The sequence below is a fragment of the Drosophila biarmipes genome, chromosome 3L, assembly GCF_025231255.1.
Source record: "Drosophila biarmipes strain raj3 chromosome 3L, RU_DBia_V1.1, whole genome shotgun sequence".
NCBI classification, from domain to species: Eukaryota; Metazoa; Arthropoda; class Insecta; order Diptera; family Drosophilidae; genus Drosophila; species Drosophila biarmipes.
Genome location: NC_066613.1, coordinates 21,299,756 through 21,318,946, shown reverse-complemented (window position 1 = coordinate 21,318,946; position 19,191 = coordinate 21,299,756). Strand labels below are relative to the sequence as shown.

The 19,191-nt window shown below is 48.1% G+C and overlaps 4 protein-coding genes across 4 annotated transcripts; 2 read left to right on the top strand and 2 right to left on the bottom strand.

Moving 5' to 3' along the window:
- LOC108034711 (farnesol dehydrogenase) lies at positions 1-1,153 on the bottom strand. Its single transcript, XM_017109652.3, has 4 exons — positions 1,120-1,153; positions 417-1,065; positions 220-360; positions 1-101 (listed from the first exon to the last, which is right to left on the bottom strand). The coding sequence occupies exons 2-4, from the start codon at positions 990-992 to the stop codon at positions 60-62; spliced, it is 759 nt and encodes a 252-aa protein (XP_016965141.3). The 5' UTR covers positions 993-1,065; positions 1,120-1,153; the 3' UTR covers positions 1-59.
- Positions 1,154-1,286: 133 nt separating this feature from the next.
- On the bottom strand, positions 1,287-1,735 carry LOC108034734 (uncharacterized). The gene has a single exon (XM_017109674.3). It carries the CDS (start codon positions 1,591-1,593, stop codon positions 1,363-1,365), a length of 231 nt encoding a protein of 76 aa, XP_016965163.1. The 5' UTR covers positions 1,594-1,735; the 3' UTR covers positions 1,287-1,362.
- A 507-nt stretch (positions 1,736-2,242) lies between these two features.
- On the top strand, positions 2,243-3,841 carry LOC108034641 (tetraspanin-8). The gene is made up of 2 exons (XM_017109579.3): positions 2,243-2,481; positions 2,565-3,841. Exons 1-2 carry the CDS (start codon positions 2,425-2,427, stop codon positions 3,603-3,605), a joined length of 1,098 nt encoding a protein of 365 aa, XP_016965068.1. The 5' UTR covers positions 2,243-2,424; the 3' UTR covers positions 3,606-3,841.
- Positions 3,842-4,537: 696 nt separating this feature from the next.
- On the top strand, positions 4,538-19,157 carry LOC108035141 (hemocytin). Its single transcript, XM_017110582.2, has 27 exons — positions 4,538-4,840; positions 5,480-5,575; positions 5,667-5,846; positions 5,902-5,949; positions 6,011-6,403; positions 6,464-6,591; positions 6,647-6,742; positions 6,876-7,073; positions 7,126-7,289; positions 7,349-7,506; positions 7,567-7,721; positions 7,782-8,384; positions 8,465-9,583; positions 9,797-10,690; positions 10,753-11,301; positions 11,366-12,688; positions 12,745-12,823; positions 12,881-13,130; positions 13,189-13,936; positions 14,086-14,571; positions 14,634-15,140; positions 15,202-15,685; positions 15,759-17,536; positions 17,591-17,803; positions 17,867-18,322; positions 18,379-18,635; positions 18,694-19,157. Exons 1-27 carry the CDS (start codon positions 4,734-4,736, stop codon positions 18,817-18,819), a joined length of 11,595 nt encoding a protein of 3,864 aa, XP_016966071.1. The 5' UTR covers positions 4,538-4,733; the 3' UTR covers positions 18,820-19,157.
- The last annotated feature ends 34 nt before the right edge of the window (positions 19,158-19,191 follow it).

The window sequence follows — 19,191 nt, the reverse complement described above, 5'->3', positions numbered from 1 at the left end:
TATTGAGAACTATTTTATTCTTTTTTTGTCGATTGCATTTTTCCATTTATAAGGCTGGACTAGAACTTTTCGCCTTGAGGCTTGATGGTTATGTTTTGCACCTGGAATTGTAAGAGAGCTTAAGTTGAATTATATGAGTATAACTTAGTTCCTTCACTAATATCAATTAAGAGATTTGTAATATATTTTAATAATTAAATTGGAAGTTTAAAAACTAACCTGAACATTAGGTGGAGTGCCGATAACCCACAGAACCGCATCGGCGACGTCGTCACTTCGCAGCATGGGCATGTGTTGTTTGACGACATCCTGAATCTGATCCGGAAGGATGTCCGTGTCAACCATGCCGGGACTTACGGTCTACCAAGGCAGTATAAGTAAGACATTGCATTTCAAGGATCTTAGGGTTAACTAACCGAAACCCTAACCGCGGTCTTGTGCCGCTGGAACTCCTGGCGGTAGATCTCGTTCATGGCGCGAAGGGCAAACTTGGTGGCCGGATAGATGTTGAGCGATGGCAGCTGGGGTCCAAGGTTGGGCACCTGGTAACCCGCCACGCTGTTCACAATGACCACGTGACCTTCGGACTCCCGCTTCCTCATCGAATGGAAGGCCTCGCGCACGCAGTAGACGGTGCCCATGATGTTGGTCTCCACGGTGGACCTCATGGCAGCACCATCCTTCCGCTCGCTGAGCTCTCCAGTGCCTATGATGCCGGCATTGCTTACCAGGACGTCCACGCCTCCGAGATTCCGGCCTGTCCAGTCGAAGGCCTTCAACACCTGATCCTCCTGAGTGATATCGCACCTGATTGGATGCAACCGCGACTGCTGTTCGGGACTCAGTTGACTCCGGAGCTGCTCCACCCGCTCCTGTCGCCTGGCCAGGCCCACAACTACCATGCCTGCTCCGATCAGAGCCCGGGTGCAGGCAGCACCAATTCCGGCACTGGCTCCACTAACCACGGCCACTTTGTTGCACCACCGCTCCATGATACCTTTCAACCGGGGTCTAAAAGTCGAGTGACTGGTCGCTGGACTGCTAAACGTTAAAGAACACAACCACCTTATGAAGAAGCCATAGCAAAAACGCACTATTGATTGGTTTGAGTTCGCTCACCTAAGTGGGTCACTTCAAATTACTCCGCTGTTGACATTTGGGAACTACCTAGGATTAGCGATAGAATACCAAACCTTAAGTTCCCATTAAGACTATAAAAATATATATACAATCTTTGCGAAAAAATTGTATGAATTATCTAAATTGTTCTTGGTAAATAAGAAAACATTTTTTAATAATATAGTTATATTTATAGTTATTTACTAAAAGTTTATTCTGCGAAGTTCACAGATACATCTCATCTTAGACGTTGTTTGTGGCCTTCCACTCTTTGACTCGCCTCTGAAGAACCAGCAACCGACTTTTCAGATCTTCAGTTACATTTGGGTTGTTTCTCGCCACTGTTCTGTGTGGTTGAGCCATAGATATTTTCAAAGGATTAAGTCTTTTTCCCGGAGTTGGCCGCTCAATCTTGGTGACACGAGGCTGTTGCTCAGACACGGGCATTTTGAACGGGTTTGGAATCCTAAACATAATTTAGAAATGATTTGCGCGTTTCGAAATTCCCTATAGGTACAGATGATTTATGATATTGTTTATTTGCAAAATATTAAAAAATAAATTTAAAGGACGAGGTTTGAATTAATGAGGTGAAGTGTAAAGCAAAACCTACTTATATTTGTATACACATAATCTTAGGTATGCGGAATAAATGATAGCAGTGAGTTTCGAGTGACTAGAACCACCAGAAGCGATCTCAGCCATATAATTTAATCCAAAAACATTTGAATTCATCAATTACAAAGATAATTTTACAACAACTTGGAGGTCTTGTAAAAAGTTCAACTGGTGGAGTGCTTTTGTTGCTCGTAGGTGCTATTGTCTGAAAACGGTTCCAAATGGCTGGAGATACTGTGATCAAATAAGAGTAACGAACATTGCGCCCCCATCTATGGGTTTCTCTTCTCTCGGTCTCTGTTTTAAAATTTTTTGGTGGATGGACAGTGTTTTCAGTTTTGTTTTGCTAAGCTAAGCGAGACGAGAGCACCTTATAGAGGGGTTCGTAGAGAGTTACCCATGTATTCTCTGTGGTCTCTTACTTTCGCTGCTGTGAACTTGCCACAGAATGTTGCCTCTCGCAGCAGTTCAGTTTAAATTTTACTGTCTACGCTGCCGCATCGCATAGAAGGGAGTTTAAATAAGTGCTTTGGGTGTCGGATGTGGAGCTGTATATATGCACCCACATAATTGAGCATGCAGTGCACTGCCCTTGCAGATCGCTGTCCATGTCGCAATTATTGCATTTCGTCATAACAAATTCGGTTCTAATTTATTTTAAACGACCACGCCCGCTAGGAAATAAACATGGGCTGCTGTTTTAATTATAAGTTGGTGCTCAATCTGTGTAACTTTCTGTTTTTGGTGAGTTAAAGTGAAAGTTTCATAGGTTCCTTCTCTCGAAGTCCTTCTCCTGTGATTCCTGTATGTCATTTTGTATCTTTCAGATATGTGGCTTGCTGCTGATTGCATCGGGCCTGTATATCTTTTCGGATAACAAGCGCATTCTGCTGTCCAGACTTTTGGCTGCCTCCAGCGATCGGCTGAGCTCGCTTCCCCAGCCCTTGCTGTTCTACATAGCCCTGGGCGTGGCCATTGCCGGATTTGTGGCCACTCTGGCCGCGGTCGTGGGTTTCTGGGCCAGCTGCCTGCACACCTACTGCTTCCTGACCATATACTTCCTCAGCGTTGTGGTGCTGCTCTTGACCGAATCGGTCTTGTGCCTGGCCATTACTCTGTGGCCCCATTGCCTGGGCATTAGCCTGGACGAGAGCCAAATGGTGAGATCCCTGCAGGTCAACTATGCCGTTCCTGGGCAGGAGCAGTTCACCAATGCCATGGACTTGGCCCAGGCACGTTTCGGCTGCTGCGGGATGAAGAGCTCCCTGGACTACGACACCTCGTTGTGGCGATTGCAGGGCTATGGACAAAGGAATTGGCCGGTGCCCCTCAGTTGCTGTGTGCTGGAAAATTGGGAACAGCCCTTATCCTTTTTGGACCCCAAGCCGGCCAACGAGTCCATGTGTCAGTCGCTCGAGCGATTATCCTACGAAAGGGAGCGCCACACCGAGTCCTGTCTTCCACATCTGGACAACTGGTACAGGGAACAGTATAGCGTTTTCCTGGGTGCCAGCCTGGTTTTGGCCCTCATCGAGTTTTGCGTCCTGCTGGCAATCATCATGAGCTGCACGGGTCTGGCCACCAAAAGGGCCCGACTCAAGAAACCGCCCCAGGAGAGGAGCGGTCAAAAGGTGAAGTCTCGACAAACGCTGATAGAGAACATTTACGAACCCGAGGTTGAACTCCGGGAAAATTCCAGTCACTGTATCGATGGAGTTTACCTGGGACCAGCTAGCCGTCATGTCAGCAGTGAGGATTTTAAGGATCTGTATATAAAGCCGAGGGACCTGTACAGGCAACATCACTTGGGCTCGGGGAAACCAACTCCTTTAGACCGTCCAACGCAAATGAGAAATTATTTGGTCTGAACTTTTACTTAGCCTGGATTTATTGTAAAGTAATTATAAGCAAATGATATCGCTCAATATTAGTTATTAGGTTCAGTTAGTTGACAGAATAAGTAATCTGTATAAAAGGATTTTATATTTAACTTTTGCGGTTACGGATTCACAAATATTATTATTAGTGTAAAATATTTTATTTATTATTATTTCTCTTTTATGATGCAGCTTTTAAAAAATTAAATGATTAAGCGTACGATCAAAATAAACGTTTTTTTACTGAAACTTATAATAAATAGTTAATTGCGATTTTTTAGAATGTGATAAGGTGCTTGAAACTGTTTTAAGAAAGACATTTTTGAAATAAAAATATTTACCACCTTGAAAAAGGTGGCGCCACCTATGTAGAAAGCAGAAATATGCACTGCTTGCTCCAAGTTGAACTGCTTGAACCGATAACATTTAACGGTCTCGCGGTCCGTTGTAAGTTCAAATCAAAAGACTTGCCTTGGCTTAAATCAGTTCTTTTATAATCCAGCTCTCAAGTTCAATGATATAGTGTATTCTTATGCGTAGTACGTATTCCATTCATATGCTGCGGCTAGACCAGATAATTTGAGTGGCGACGTAACACAGATTGGGTTTCCCCAAGGCAGCTAAGTTTTACCCCCCGTGCGGACCGTCGTAAAGTTATGACATCTGTAGGTCCCGGAAGTGGCACTATCAACCAGGCACTGGCATCGGCTTAAACTTGGCACAGTTATGGTACATTCGCGATGCTAATTTAAGCACAGCAACGCCGATAAGCTGAAGATGGTGGTTTTTTAATTGCGGGCTCTGGATAAGTAGTGGGCTTGACCCTAACTTTTCAGAGTCGTTTGATAAAACAGCGTGGCCACCAGGCTATAAAAGGCGCTCCCCGTCCATTGGCACCATTAGTCGCGATCGCGCTTCGAAATCGTCAAGTTCAGTGGATATAAATAAAAGTCTATAAAGTGAAAAGTGCTTAAAAGTGTTGAAAGTCAGGAACCGGATCTTTTGCAAGGACTACAAGTTCAGCGGCGTCCTGTCAGGAATGGATTACCAGTGCTAACCAATAACAGGATTATCCTGTACACAAAACTCAACATAATACGTACTTATTAGCCAAAGAGAATGGCAAACAAAGTGTTTTTTGCATCCTTGTGGCTGCTTCTTATGTGCTCTGCATGGGCCGAGGAGGGAGACATTATAATGAGTGATCAGGATGACGAGGATATAAAGTGAGTGGTACCGAAGGTGGAAAATGAAGTTCAGTTGATCAATTAATGGAATTTTCAATGTACAATAGTGGATAACCGATTTTAGATTCAAAAGTTTATTACGCTGCCACGTCTAAAAAATTATTTGAGATGGAGTGTGAATATGGGTGAAGCTTTAAATGAAGAAGCTTTAAGTGAAGTGTAAAAACCATTTTTTTATTTGACAGTAAATATTAAAAATAAATTTAAATCAACTCTTTTCTTTCACTTATCTATAATACTTTTTTAAAGGACAACCATAGGTCCCAGTTTTAAATCAATGATCATAAACCACAAAGGACCTCAGTCCATATATGGAATTTACGATCTATTATAATGTTTTATACCCAATGAAATCTAGTACGATTTTTTATTGTAAGTTTATTATAAGTCTTGACTTTTTTTATAAAATACGATTTTTAATTCGTATCCTTATAAATGACAACTTACCAGTTTAATTTTATATAATTGCCTAAATTCGGAATCAAACAGGACTAAGCAAAGGTTTTTTAAAATCAAAAAAACCTAAAATAGCCTTATCAAAAACCAAAAAAGATATGTTTATCAGTGTAAAATTTAGCTCTATGCCCTAATAAATGCATATATTTTTCGCAAATTTAGCCCGCTGGTCCAGGCCGCACCGGAAGCCGTCGATAAGGAGAGCGAACGCGACCAGCGCCACATTAGCTTCAACATCCTCCAAGCCCCCGCAGTTAGGTAATGATAAGTCGGAAGAAAGCGCGATAGTTCGCCAAGTTCAGCGGGGATTATATAACTGGATAACTGGATAATACGTTTTATGTTATAGTGCGAGATACACTTATGGTGGTGGAGGAGGACACGGTGGAGGCGGAGGCGGATATGGTGGCAGTGGCGGATATGGCGGCGCTGGAGGACACGGTGGTGGAGGGTATGGTGGCAGCGCAGGATACGGCGGCAGTGCAGGATATGGGGGCGGTATAAAGACATCTCATTCTGCCGGAGCTGGGTAAGCTGAATCCCCCAATCGGGTAAACTATCTTCAAAATACCAATTCATTACAGTGGCGGATTTCTAAGCAAGACCTTTGGAATATTTGGTATTGGAAAGGGGTAAGTAGCAGCCATGAAAAGGAGACATTCCCTAGTGTTCCGTATCTCCTGTATACAACAGAAATCAGGGAAATTTCTACGGAAATGGAGCACAGTTTCTGGCAGCCTTTGGAAAGTGTTCGGCCATGCAGCTGCCCACCAATGTGCAGTCCGAGTGCCACAACGGGCGCTGCAAGGTCTTCTGCCCAGCTGGCTACAGCTTCGCCCAGGACACCCAGTTCCTGGAGCTGTTCTGCAGCAACGATGGATGGGTCATAGGCAATTCCGTGTACACGGAGGTGCCTCCCTGCCAGGCCCAGTGCCTACCCAGGTGTGAGAACAATGGTATTTGCATCTCCGCCGGAGTGTGCCAGTGTCCGGAGAACTACTACGGACCCCTGTGCCAGCAGAAGAAGGCAATGTGTGCTTCCCTTCCAAAGCCGCCTAAGAACTCCAAGGTCTCTTGCACAAATAAGTGAGTTCTTATACTATTTAGTCCATATCTTTGGGGTCCAAAACCATTTCCTTGTTGCAGTATCTGCAATGCTGTCTGCATGAGAGGCTTCCAGTTCCCAGACGGCAGTGGTATTACCAACATTGAATGCCGCAGCGGCCAGTGGGTTCACACCAAAACGGGGCTGGCCAAGACCCCCGACTGTGCCCGTGGGTAGAGCCACTTAAAAGTTAGGAATCTTCTGATTTAAACCTTATCTTTCAGCTACTTGCACGCCCGCCTGCCAGAATGGAGGACAATGCATTAGCTTCAATGTCTGTGAATGCTCCAAGATGTTCCGGGGAGCCAATTGCCAATATAGTTAGTATACCAACTGTAGTTTTTATAAAAAGTTACGAGAAATTCCCTAAGAGAGCATCTTTATAAAACTTACAAATTTGTATTTTTTCTTTTAATAATTTAATCACTTTTATTCAACATATTATATGTACAGATATTAAAGACTGCAATGTGACTAATACCAACTTTAATGGCAACTATAAGTGTGCCTATGAAATGGAGGAGGCTCGTTGCACATTCAGTTGCCCCCAGGTGCCAGGATTAAAGGTCGAAGGACGCCTGGACATTGAGTACAAGTGTAGCTATCAGCAAGGACAGTATCTTCCTGCGCCACTGCCAAAGTGCATATTTCGTAAGTTTAAATACATTTTTTTATGAATATAATAATATCCTCAATATTGCAGCTGAGGGCTACACCATTCGCTCTACATCATCCATGCATAGTGCAATGCATCAGACAGGGATTTATCAACATGGAATGAGTGGAGAACTGTCTTACGAAATCCAAACCGAACGGGAAAAGCTTTTGGCCTTGCTGGCGAAGTATAGGGATCTGGAAAGAAGAAGTGTAAGTAACAATACATTATAGCTAATGGCCTTGACTTAAGTTACTAAAATCATTATCAGGAATGGTGGTCATCGGAGGAAACGGTGGTCACCATGAGTAGTTATTCCCTCTACCAGAGCAACGACTTGGATGTCGTTATTGACAAGACCCCGCGACCGGCTCTTTGTACTACATGGGGAGGCATTAACATGAAGACCTTCGATGGTCTGGTCTTCAAGTAAGTGCAGGATTATATAACTGAATGATAGGTGTTGTTTAAATAACCTTTTCCCCACAGAGCTCCCCTCTCATGTTCCCACACGCTGGTTACAGACAAGGTTTCTGGCACTTTTGACATTATCCTCAAGGCTTGTCCCTATGGCTCCGGCTATGGTTGCGCCCACACCCTGAAAATCCTATGGCAATCGGTACTGTACACTTTCGAGAATCTAAGTAAGAGTCCATAAACATGGTTGACGATTTGAATAAATTTATATACAAAACTTTTTACAGATGGTACCATGCAGCTGAGCACGCCCACAAAGAAACTACCCATGCCCGTCCAGGTTATGGGCATGAAGGTGATGCCCGTGGCCCAGCATGTCCAGATCGACCTGGAGTCCGTTGGCCTGAAGCTGGACTGGGACCATCATCAGTATGTCGCCGTGCAGGCTGGCCCCCAGATGTGGGGAAAAGTGGGTGGTCTCTGCGGATCTCTGGACGGTGATTTCAACACCGACTTGACCTCCAGGACGGGCAAAAAGCTGGCGACTGTGAAGGCCTTCGCAGATGCCTGGCGCGTCGAGGATCACAGTGAATTGTGCCAGGTGGAAAACAGTGCCGAGCTGGAGTTTGGCATCGACTCCTGTGAGCAAAGCAAGCTCCAAAAGGCTGTCTCCGTCTGCGAGCGTCTATTGGCCAACGAGAAGCTTGGGGATTGCATTAAGCCCTTCAACTATGACGCCTTGATCCGCACCTGCATGGCGGACTACTGCAACTGTGCCAATCGGGAGCATCCGGAGAGCTGCAATTGCGATGCCATCGCCATGCTGGCCAAGGAGTGCGCCTTCAAGGGCATCAAGCTGGAGCATGGATGGCGCAATCTGGAGATATGTCGTAAGTAAACGCAAAAATTATTAAAGAAAACGAAAATATCTTTCCTAATCAATCTATAATATGCTCTTACACTTCCTCAGCCATCAGCTGTGGTTTTGGACGCGTCTATCAGGCATGTGGGCCCAATGTGGAGCCAACCTGCGACTCCGAGCTGGCCATGCCAGCCTCGAAGGGCGCCTGCAACGAGGGCTGCTTCTGTCCAGAAGGAACGGTCCAGTACAAGGAGGCCTGCATCACCCGTGAACTCTGCCCCTGCTCCCTGCGTGGCAAGGAGTTCAAACCAGAGTCGACGGTCAAGAAGAACTGCAACACCTGTACCTGCAAGAATGGTCAGTGGAAATGCACGGAGGATAAATGTGGCGCCCGCTGTGGAGCCATTGGAGATCCGCATTATCAGACGTTCGACGGCAAGCGCTACGATTTCATGGGCAAGTGCTCGTACCATCTGCTGAAGACCGAAAATATGTCCGTGGAGGCGGAGAATGTGGCCTGCTCGGGAGCCGTTTCGGAATCAATGAATTTCGCCGCTCCCGATGACCCGTCGTGCACCAAGTCAGTGACCATCCGATTCATCCTTCGCGATGGAACTCCATCGGTGATCAAGCTGGACCAGGGACTGACCACCGTCGTGAACGACAAGCCAATAGTCAAGTTGCCCAAGATGCTGGGGCTGGGCGAGGTGCTTATCCGTCGGGCGAGCTCCACCTTCCTGACTGTGGAGTTTGCTGATGGCATTCGCGTCTGGTGGGATGGAGTTTCGCGGGTCTATATCGATGCCCCGCCCAGTTTGCGCGGCCAAACGCAGGGTCTGTGCGGAACCTTCAACTCGAACACCCAGGATGACTTCCTAACGCCCGAGGGCGATGTGGAGACGGCCGTGGAGCCTTTCGCCGACAAGTGGCGTACCAAGGACACTTGCGAATTCAAGGCCGAAACCCACCAGGGGCCTCATCCCTGCAGCTTGAGTCCGGAGAAGAAAGCTCAGGCGGAGAAGTTCTGCGACTGGATTCTGCAGGACATCTTTCAGGACTGTCATTTCCTGGTCGAACCGGAGCAGTTCTACGAGGATTGTCTGTACGACACCTGTGCCTGCAAGGACGACCTGTCCAAGTGCTTCTGCCCCATCCTGTCGGCCTACGGCACCGAGTGCATGCGACAGGGCGTTAAGACGGGCTGGCGCATGACGGTCAAGGAATGCGGTGAGTTTTATGAAACTTGGTCCTAAAAAAGTGATATCTTCGCACTTAAATCATGAATAATGGTGTCAATAGCTAGCTATACAACCTAATCCAAAAGCGTAAGGGTATTTTTAAAATATGAATGTCTTTCTCAATGTCTAGTTAGGGTTATAGTTCTCTATCTGTAAGAGAATGATAGCATGGACTTATGAATCCCTTATACTCCTTATCCAGCTGTGAAGTGCCCCATGGGCCAGATCTACGACGAGTGTGGCGACGGTTGCGCCTTGACTTGTGACGATTTACCCAGCAAGGGATCCTGCAAGAGGGAGTGCGTCGAGGGATGTCGCTGTCCCCATGGCGAATACATCAACGAGGAGGGCGAATGTGTGCCCAAACAGAAGTGCCATTGCAATTTCGATGGCATGTCCTTCCGCCCCGGCTACAAAGAGGTGCGACCTGGTCAGAAGTTCCTGGACCTCTGCACCTGTACAGATGGTGTGTGGGACTGCCAGGACGCGGAGCCAGGTGACAAGGATAAATATCCACCCTCATCGGAGCTGCGCTCGAAGTGTGCCAAGCAGCCCTTCGCCGAGTTCACCAAATGCGCGCCCAAGGAGCCGAAAACCTGCAAGAACATGGACAAGTACGTGGCCGATTCGTCGGACTGTCTTCCTGGTTGTGTTTGCATGGAGGGCTATGTCTACGATACCTCCCGCTTGACCTGCGTCCAGCCCTCCAACTGCTCCTGCCACCATGCCGGCAAGAGCTACGATGACGGCGAGAAGATCAAGGAGGACTGCAATCTTTGCGAGTGCCAGGCGGGCAACTGGAAGTGCTCGAAGAATGGCTGCGAGTCCACATGCAGCGTCTGGGGAGATTCCCATTTCACCAGCTTTGATGGTCATGACTTTGACTTCCAGGGGGCCTGCGACTATGTTCTGGCCAAGGGGGTTTTCGACAATGGAGATGGTTTCAGCATTACTATCCAGAATGTTCTATGTGGCACTATGGGTGTGACTTGCTCCAAGTCACTGGAAATCTCCCTGACTGGTCACGCTGAAGAAACGCTGCTTTTAAGCGCGGATTCCGCGTACAGCATCGATCCCAACAAGACGCCTATTAAGAGTAAGTAAATACTACCTCAAAATTTACTTCTAAATTAAATTAAATTTATTACATTTCTCTAGAACTTCGAGATAGTGTGAACTCAAAGGGTCACAACGCCTTCCACATCTACAAAGCTGGAGTCTTCGTAGTGGTGGAAGTAATTCCCCTAAAATTGCAAGTAAAATGGGACGAGGGAACTCGAGTTTATGTTAAGCTGGGCAACGAGTGGCGTCAGAAAGTTAGTGGCTTGTGTGGCAACTACAATGGCAATAGTCTGGATGATATGCAGACTCCCTCGCTGGGACTGGAGACCAGTCCCATGCTCTTTGGCCACGCCTGGAAGCTCCAACCTCATTGCTCGGCTCCGGTGGCCCCCATCGACGCGTGCAAACAGCATCCGGAGCGCGAAACCTGGGCACAGCTGAAGTGCGGGGCACTGAAGTCGGATCTGTTCAAGGAGTGTCATCCCGAGGTTCCCCTGGAGCGTTTCTGGAAGCGCTGCATCTTCGACACCTGTGCCTGCGATCAGGGCGGCGACTGTGAGTGCCTGTGCACCGCGATGGCTGCCTACGCCGATGCCTGTGCCCAGAAGGGCATCAACATTCGCTGGAGGTCCCAGCACTTCTGCCGTGAGTAATTGAGATACGTTTTTTAATTTTGGATTGTCTTCAATACCTTATACTTTACATTTAGCCATGCAATGTGATCCCCACTGCTCGGACTACAAGGCCTGTACTCCGGCCTGTGCTGTGGAGACGTGTGACAACTTCCTTGACCAGGGAATCGCAGAGCGCATGTGCAACCGGGAGAACTGCCTGGAGGGTTGCCACATCAAGCCTTGCGAGGAGGGATTCATCTACCTGAACGACACCTATAGGGAATGTGTACCCAAGGCCGAATGCAAGCCCATTTGCATGGTTAAGGAGGGCAAAACCTTCTACGAGGGTGACATTACCTTCACGGACGCATGTGCCACCTGCCGATGCTCCAAGCGCAAGGAGATTTGCAGCGGAGTAAAGTGCGATGTTCCCCTGACGACCTCGCATCCGGTTCCCCTCATCGAGGGCACCACAGCACCAACTCCTCTGGCCACCCAAAATCAGACCAAGTGCGTCAAGGGATGGACACGATGGTGCGACAAGGATCGGGATACCTCGGACAAGAGTGTGCGGCTGAATGATGAGGAGAAGGTGCCTCGTTACGATCGAATGGAGAATGTCTATGGAACGTGTCTGAAACAGTACATGACCAAGGTGGAGTGCCGGGTGAAGGAAACCCATGAAGCCCCCGAACAAATGGACGAGAATGTGATTTGCAATCTGGAGGAGGGTCTTAGGTGTATTGGCAAGTGCCACGATTACGAATTGCGTGCCTTTTGCCAGTGCGACGAGCAGCCGGTTCCCGAAGAGCCCAAGCCCACGGAGAAACCACAACTCGGCCTGACCTGCGATGCTGCGATCGTGGAGTACAAGGAGTTCCCCGGAGATTGCCACAAGTTCCTGCACTGTCAGCCCAAGGGAGTTGAGGGCGGTTGGATCTACGTGGAACAGACCTGCGGAGAGTACATGATGTTTAACCCCACCATGTTTATTTGTGATCACATAGCCACTGTCACCGAGATCAAGCCCAGCTGCGGCCTGAAACCCAAGCCCCAACCCGAACCGGAACCCATTAGCCAATGTCCTCCTGGCAAGGTAAAGTCGGATTGTGCCAATCAATGTGAACACACCTGTCATTATTACGGCAACATCTTGAAGAAGCGCGGTCTCTGCCAGATCGGCGAGCACTGTAAGCCGGGTTGTGTGGATGAGTTGCGACCAGATTGTCCCAAGCTGGGCAAGTTCTGGCGAGATGAGGACACCTGTGTGCATGCCGATGAGTGTCCCTGTATGGACAAGGCTGAGCACTACGTTCAGCCTCACAAGCCCGTGCTCGGGGAGTTTGAGGTATGCCAGTGCATCGACAATTCCTATACCTGTGTGCCCAACAAACAGGAGCCCGTTCCCGAGGGAGGAGGTAGGTGTCTGCCAAGGAATCATATACCATATCATAGAATTTATGCTGTGTTTCAGATGGTGAAGTGGATGTGATACCTCTGGTTCCCCTTTTGCCTGTTACCCTCACCCCACCTCTACAGTGTGCCCCAGAACGGTGAGAAACTTCTATTTTATCATTATTACAACCGAACTAAGTTATTTTCCCTTTCAGCCTCGTTTACAAGATTGAAAACACTGAGAATTCGGAGCCCGACAGCATCTTCAATGCAAGTTCCCAGCTGGCACCCGAGCACGGCGCGAGAATGGCTCGTCTGACCAGGGATCATCCGAAGGGCAGCTGGTCCCCCAGCATCAACGATCAGATGCAGTATCTGGAACTGAACTTTGGAAAGCCAGAACCCTTCTACGGCGTGATAATGGCTGGCAGTCCTGAGTTCGATAACTACGTTACCCTGTTTAAGGTGAGTCCTTTCTTATAATAAAAAAAATGCATCTTATATTCTATTGGTTCCATTACAGATCCTCCACAGCCATGACGGAATCGCATATCATTACCTGGTGGATGAAACAGAAAAGCCTCAGATGTTCAATGGTCCCTTGGACTCACGGGCTCCAGTGCAGACTCTTTTCAAGATCCCCATCGAGGCGAGCTCCCTTCGCATTTATCCCCTCAAATGGCACGGCTCTATCGCCATGCGTGTGGAGCTGCTGATATGCGGAGATAAGCCGGCACCTCCGCCATTGCCCACTGTTCCAACAACCCCGCCCATAACCGAGAGTCCAGCTAAATTAATCGATCTGGAATGCATCGATCTCATGGGAGTGGATGAGGGTAAGATGCACCAGGACCAGGTGCAATCGAGCAGTTTGTGGCAGCCATCAAATCTGGCAAAGAAATCACAGCTTTTGGAACTGCTAAAGTTGTCAACACCTTTGGCTTGGCGTCCCCTGGCAAACAGTCAAAACGAGTTCATTGAGTTTGATTTCCTGGAGCCACGAAATATTTCTGGATTCGTGACCAAGGGTGGACCGGACGGTTGGGTAACTGGCTACAAGGTGCTGTTCTCGAAGAAGAAACCCACCTGGAACACAGTGCTCTCACCCAACGGACAGCCACGCATCTTCGAAGCCAATATCGATGCTGAGTCTGAGCGCAGACATCATTTCAAGAAGCCCATACTGACGCAGTACATAAAGGTTGTGCCGGCCTACTGGGAGAGGAACATAAATATGCGCATTGAACCCCTGGGATGCTTCTTGCCATACCGTAAGTAAACGCTAAGAGAGGATCTCCTATAAATCCGTCAGAAACTTCTTATAACTTACGACCACTTTCCTCTTTAAAAGAATACTAGAATACTTTTCATCGTTCATCAATTTAACTAAGATTCATATTCTTCTTATCCTCCTGAACAGCTGAAATCCAACGACAAGTTCCTGTGGAAGAGAGCAAGCCAACGAAGTGCAACATCTGTGATGGTGTCTCCACTGCCAGTTCTAGCACCGAGTGCCAGTGCAAGGATCAACAATTCTGGGATGGCAGCAACTGCGTCCAGCACAATCTTTGTCCCTGTGTAGAGAACTATGTCAGCTATCCAATAGGCAGCAAGTTTGAGAACTCTGCCTGCGAGGATTGCGTCTGCGTCCTCGGTGGCCATAAGAACTGCAAGCCCAAGAAGTGCCCGCCCTGTCAGGATCCCAAGTTGCGTCCTGTGATTACCAGCGACTGTTTCTGTAAATGCGAGCCCTGTCCCAAACACCAAAGACTCTGCCCATCCAGTGGGGACTGCATTCCCGAGGTGCTGTGGTGCAACGGAGTTCAGGACTGTGCTGATGACGAGGACTCCAGCTGCAGTGACTCATTCACGGTAGAGCCCGATATCGTTCGCAAAAAGAATGAGAGTGAGTTTAGACTACAAACATTCCAAAAAAACTTTGTAATATACATATATATGCTTCTCCAGCTGAGGTCATCACGTGTCCCGTGCCCTCTTGCCCGCCTCAAATGAAGATCAGAATAACCGAAAAGAAGGCCAGAAAGATGTCCAAGATGTTCACCTTCTCGAAGCAGGTCTCGATAGTGGACGATGGGTTGACCATCACCAAGACCAAGTTCATCTCGTCCAAGGAACAAATTCTGGCCATGCCCAGCCAGGAACTGGACTTCCAACTGGAGGAGCAGTGCGACGAGTTTACCTGTGTGCCCATTCCCAAGATACAAGTGGACAAGAACGAGACAATCACATGCACAGAGCCCAAGTGTCCTGAGAAGTACGATGTGGAGCTGGACATGAGTGCGGCCAAGGTGGGTGACTGCCTGAGGTACACCTGTGTCCTTCGACCCAACAAAGACGATGTGTGTGAGATTAGCGGCAAGAGCTTCACCACCTTCGATGGAACAGTTTTCAAATACGGACCCTGCAGCCACATTCTGGCCCGAGATATTCACAAGAGCAGTTGGTCTATATCGGGTAGGATGTATTACTCAACTTCTTTACTGTCCTACCACTGTGGTCTTCCTTATTTTTCCAGTCCATCAGCAATGTAGCGACGAGACCCGCAAGGTTTGCCACAAGGTGATCACCATCCAGGACACCGAGGCGGGCAACGAGTTGATTCTCCTGCCCCATCTAAAGCTCAAGTTCAATGGCTTTGAGTTCACAGTGCAGCAATTGATCAACTCACCGATTTGCAAGGCTTCCTTCGTGGTTTCCCAGCCCGGCAAGACCCTACTGGCCGTCTCCACTAAGTATGGTTTCTGGGTACAGCTTGATGATATTGGAATCGTCAAGGTTGGCATCTCCTCCAAATTTATGCGCACTGTTGACGGTCTGTGCGGTTACTACAATGGAAACCCCAAGGACGACAAGAGATCGCCGGAGGGAGAAATTATTCCAAACACGGAGAAGTTCGGTGACAGTTGGTATGACAAACGGATTCCCAAGGACCAGTGTGGAGATCTCAAGTGCTCCAGGGAAATGCAGGCTAAGGCTTTGCAGCTATGTAATATCATTCAGTAAGTAATTGGGGATTAATACAATACTCAAGACTGTAAGATATTTAATATATCTGTCCGCTCTTCTCAACAGTCATCCCACCTTTGCTCGGTGCCACAAGGCAGTTAATTACAAGCAGTTCCTCAACAACTACTGCATGGAAGCTGCCTGCAATTGCATGATGGCCAACAACGGGGATCCGGCAGCCTGCAAGTGCAACATCTTGGAGAGCTTTGTGAAGAAGTGCCTCAGCGTGAATCCGCTGGTGCAGCTGACCACTTGGAGAGCCGTCGCCCAGTGCGAGATCAATTGCCCTGCGCCGTTGGTTCACACGGACTGTTACAAGCGACGCTGTGAGCCATCCTGCGATAATGTTCACGGAGATGACTGTCCTGTGCTTCCGGATGCCTGCTTTCCGGGTTGCTATTGTCCAGAGGGAACGGTGCGAAAGGGACCCAACTGCGTGCCCATTTCGGAGTGCAAGGACTGTGTGTGCAATGCTTTGGGTGCCTCCAAGTACATGACCTACGACCGCAAGAGCTTCAGCTTCAATGGAAATTGCACATACCTCCTGTCACGGGATGTGGTACTCCCCGGTGTCCACACTTTCCAGGTGTACGCCACCATGGATGACTGCAAGAAGCTGGGACAACCCACTCCCGTGGAGGGCGGCAGCTGCGCCAAATCCCTGCACATCCTCAATGGTGACCATGTGATTCATGTCCAGCGCGTTCCGGAGAAACCGAAGTCCCTACAGGTCCTGGTCGATGGATTCGAGGTAAAGAAGATACCGTTTAAGGACAGTTGGATTAGCTTGCGACAGGTGGTGGGCAAGGAGTTGGTCCTTTCCCTTCCCGAATCCCACGTGGAGCTGACTGCCTCCTTTGAAGACCTCATCTTCTCCCTGGGCGTTCCAAGTATCAAGTATGGTAGCAAGATGGAGGGACTTTGTGGCGACTGTAATGGCAATGCCGCTAACGATCTTCAGGCTAATCCGGCAAAGAAAAAGGCCGGAGTGGATGTGATCCAAAGCTGGCAGGCAGATGAACCCAAGTTGGGCTTGGTGGAAGAGTGTCTCAGTGAGGATGTGCCCAAGGAGCAGTGCATTCCCCTGCCGCCGGAGAAGGATCCCTGCCTGCAGTTCTACAATGCCGAATTGTTCGGCAAGTGTCCTTTGGCCGTGGATCCCATTTCCTATGTCTCCGCCTGTCAGCAGGACATCTGCAAGCCTGGCAACACCCAGCAAGGAGTCTGCGTGGCCTTGGCTGCCTATGCCAAGGAGTGCAACCAGCATGGAATATGTACCAACTGGAGGAGGCCCCAGCTGTGTCCATTCGAATGCCCCAGCGATATGGTCTACGAGCCATGTGGCTGTGCCAAGAATTGTGACACCATTAAGGCACTGTCCGAATTCGATGCAGTGAGTCTGAAGAGCCAGGCTGTAATACACACCGTGAAGAGTGACGAAATGTGCTTGAGCTCGGAGCGATTTGAGGGCTGTTTCTGTCCCCCTGGAAAGGTAATGGATGGCGGCAAGTGTGTCCCAGAGATAGCCTGCACAAAGTGCGATGACGGAGTGCATTTGCCCAACGACAAATGGCAGAAGGATAAGTGCACCGAATGCCAGTGCGATCAGGGTGGAAAGACCTCTTGTGTGGAGCGGAAGTGCCAGGTGGAGGAGAACATCTGTGCAGAGGGCTACAGGCCGGAGACCATTGTCAGCGTGGAGGAGTGCTGCCCGAGGTATCGATGTGTGCCGGAGACCAAGAACCCGTCCAAGCAGTGCCTGGCTCCTCTGATGCCCATCTGTGGTCCTGGACAGTTCAAAAAACAGAAGATGGATGTTAATGGCTGTGCCCAGTACATATGCGGTAAGTTCGCATCGGCAAGGATTAGTTCCCAATTAAATTATAATTCTTTTACAGAGTGTAAGCCCAAGGATGAGTGTGAGATTGTCCAGCTCCGAGAATTGCTGCCAGGCGAAGTGGTTGTCAAGGTTGAAGAAGGCTGTTGCCCCACTCAGAGCATTGAATGTAGGCCACAGTTGTGCCCCCAACCGCCTGTAAACTGCCAAGAGCGATTCTACGAAGTGAAGACCACCAAGGAAGGCGGTGCCTGTTGCCCCAAACACGCATGTGGTATGGCAGGGATCCTTAATGGTGCACTTTTCTCTCTATAAGAATACCTACCTTATTTTTCAGTACCTCCCAAGGACCTGTGCATTGTGCAATACGAGCTCGAAGAGTCCTCGAAGTTCACCAAGCAGGTGGGTGATAGGTGGACGCATGCCAAGGATGTTTGCAAGCAGGAGTCCTGTTCCTACGGTCCCGATGGCAATGCCCAGGTGATCAGCACCTTGGAGCAGTGCCTCACAGACTGCGCCCCAGGCTTCAGCTATCAGAACTTGGACAAGACCAAGTGCTGCGGCAAATGTGTCCAGACATCTTGCATATTTGAGCAAAAGCTGTATGAAGTCAATGCCATTTGGAAATCTGAGGACAACTGCACTACCTACAGCTGCCTGAAGAAGGATGATCAGTTTTTGGTTACCACCTCAAAGGAGGTGTGTCCAGACGTTGGTAGCTGTCTTTCTCACCTGTTGTACCAAGATGGCTGCTGTCAGCGGTGCAAATTGGAGCCCCTGGTGGAGGATAAATGTAAGTGGAAGGCTTAGTATTTACCTTAGTCGTACTAAATTGTTCTTTATTTCCAGCAACTTGTCTACCTGTTTCTTTGGCTGAGTCACTAACCAAGGAGATTCTCAAGTTCCCTAAGCAAGGACATGGATCCTGCGTTAATGCCGAACCCATTCAAGGCTTTACCGACTGCGAGGGAGCCTGTTCCTCTGGTTCCAAGTACAACACACTCACCGACATGCACGAAAAGTTTTGTACCTGCTGCAGCATTAAGTCCTATCAACCGATCTCAGTGAAAATGATTTGCGAGGATGGCCACACGTTTACTCAGAAGGTACGTCTGGAGGTCTGTTAAAAATTCATTGATTAAATGTAACCAAATTTTATTCCAGCACGAGGTGCCTGCCAACTGCGGATGCTCGCCGTGCTCGGAATTCTCAGATGCCGCGATCGATGTGCGAATGCAGCCGGATGTGCAGTCCCCACTTCTGCGTTTACTCAACAACCATGGGCACTAACTAACGGGAGTGTTATTTAATTAGTTCTAAGCAAAACGAGCATAAAAAATAAAAATTTTAAAAAAATATAGCTGGTTTTAGTAATCCTTAAAAGTATTTTCAACTCGCCAAAAAAATAGTGGCATACTTATGGGCTTCTTGTTTATAAACAATAAACAAAGTGTCAAATTTTTGTAAACAAGTCCTATGTTTCATACAAGTTCTATTAATTTGTCTAATGACCTTAAAGTTTTTTGAATTTTAATGTTGATATTGGCAAACAAAAATATGTATAAATCGATTGAGTAGATCCTCATAAAAAATGTGTAGTTTCATAAATAATTGAACCGGTGTGAAACGATTCACTTTATGATTACAAAAGCCATGTAAAAA

Bases quoted from the DNA above. Each gene is read 5' to 3' on its own strand.
- LOC108034711 (XM_017109652.3), bottom strand. From the start codon at position 992: ATGGAGCGGTGGTGCAACAAAGTGGCCGTGGTTAGTGGAGCCAGTGCC. The intron at 361-416 runs GTTAGTTAACCC...CTGCCTTGGTAG, and splicing joins AGACCGCGGTTAGGGTTTCG to ACCGTAAGTCCCGGCATGGT. The intron at 102-219 runs GTTAGTTTTTAA...TTACAATTCCAG, and splicing joins GCACTCCACCTAATGTTCAG to GTGCAAAACATAACCATCAA.
- LOC108034734 (XM_017109674.3), bottom strand. From the start codon at position 1,593: ATGTTTAGGATTCCAAACCCGTTCAAAATGCCCGTGTCTGAGCAACAG.
- LOC108034641 (XM_017109579.3), top strand. From the start codon at position 2,425: ATGGGCTGCTGTTTTAATTATAAGTTGGTGCTCAATCTGTGTAACTTT. The intron at 2,482-2,564 runs GTGAGTTAAAGT...TGTATCTTTCAG, and splicing joins TGTGTAACTTTCTGTTTTTG to ATATGTGGCTTGCTGCTGAT.
- LOC108035141 (XM_017110582.2), top strand. From the start codon at position 4,734: ATGGCAAACAAAGTGTTTTTTGCATCCTTGTGGCTGCTTCTTATGTGC. The intron at 7,722-7,781 runs GTAAGAGTCCAT...AACTTTTTACAG, and splicing joins GTACACTTTCGAGAATCTAA to ATGGTACCATGCAGCTGAGC. The intron at 13,937-14,085 runs GTAAGTAAACGC...CCTCCTGAACAG, and splicing joins GGGATGCTTCTTGCCATACC to CTGAAATCCAACGACAAGTT.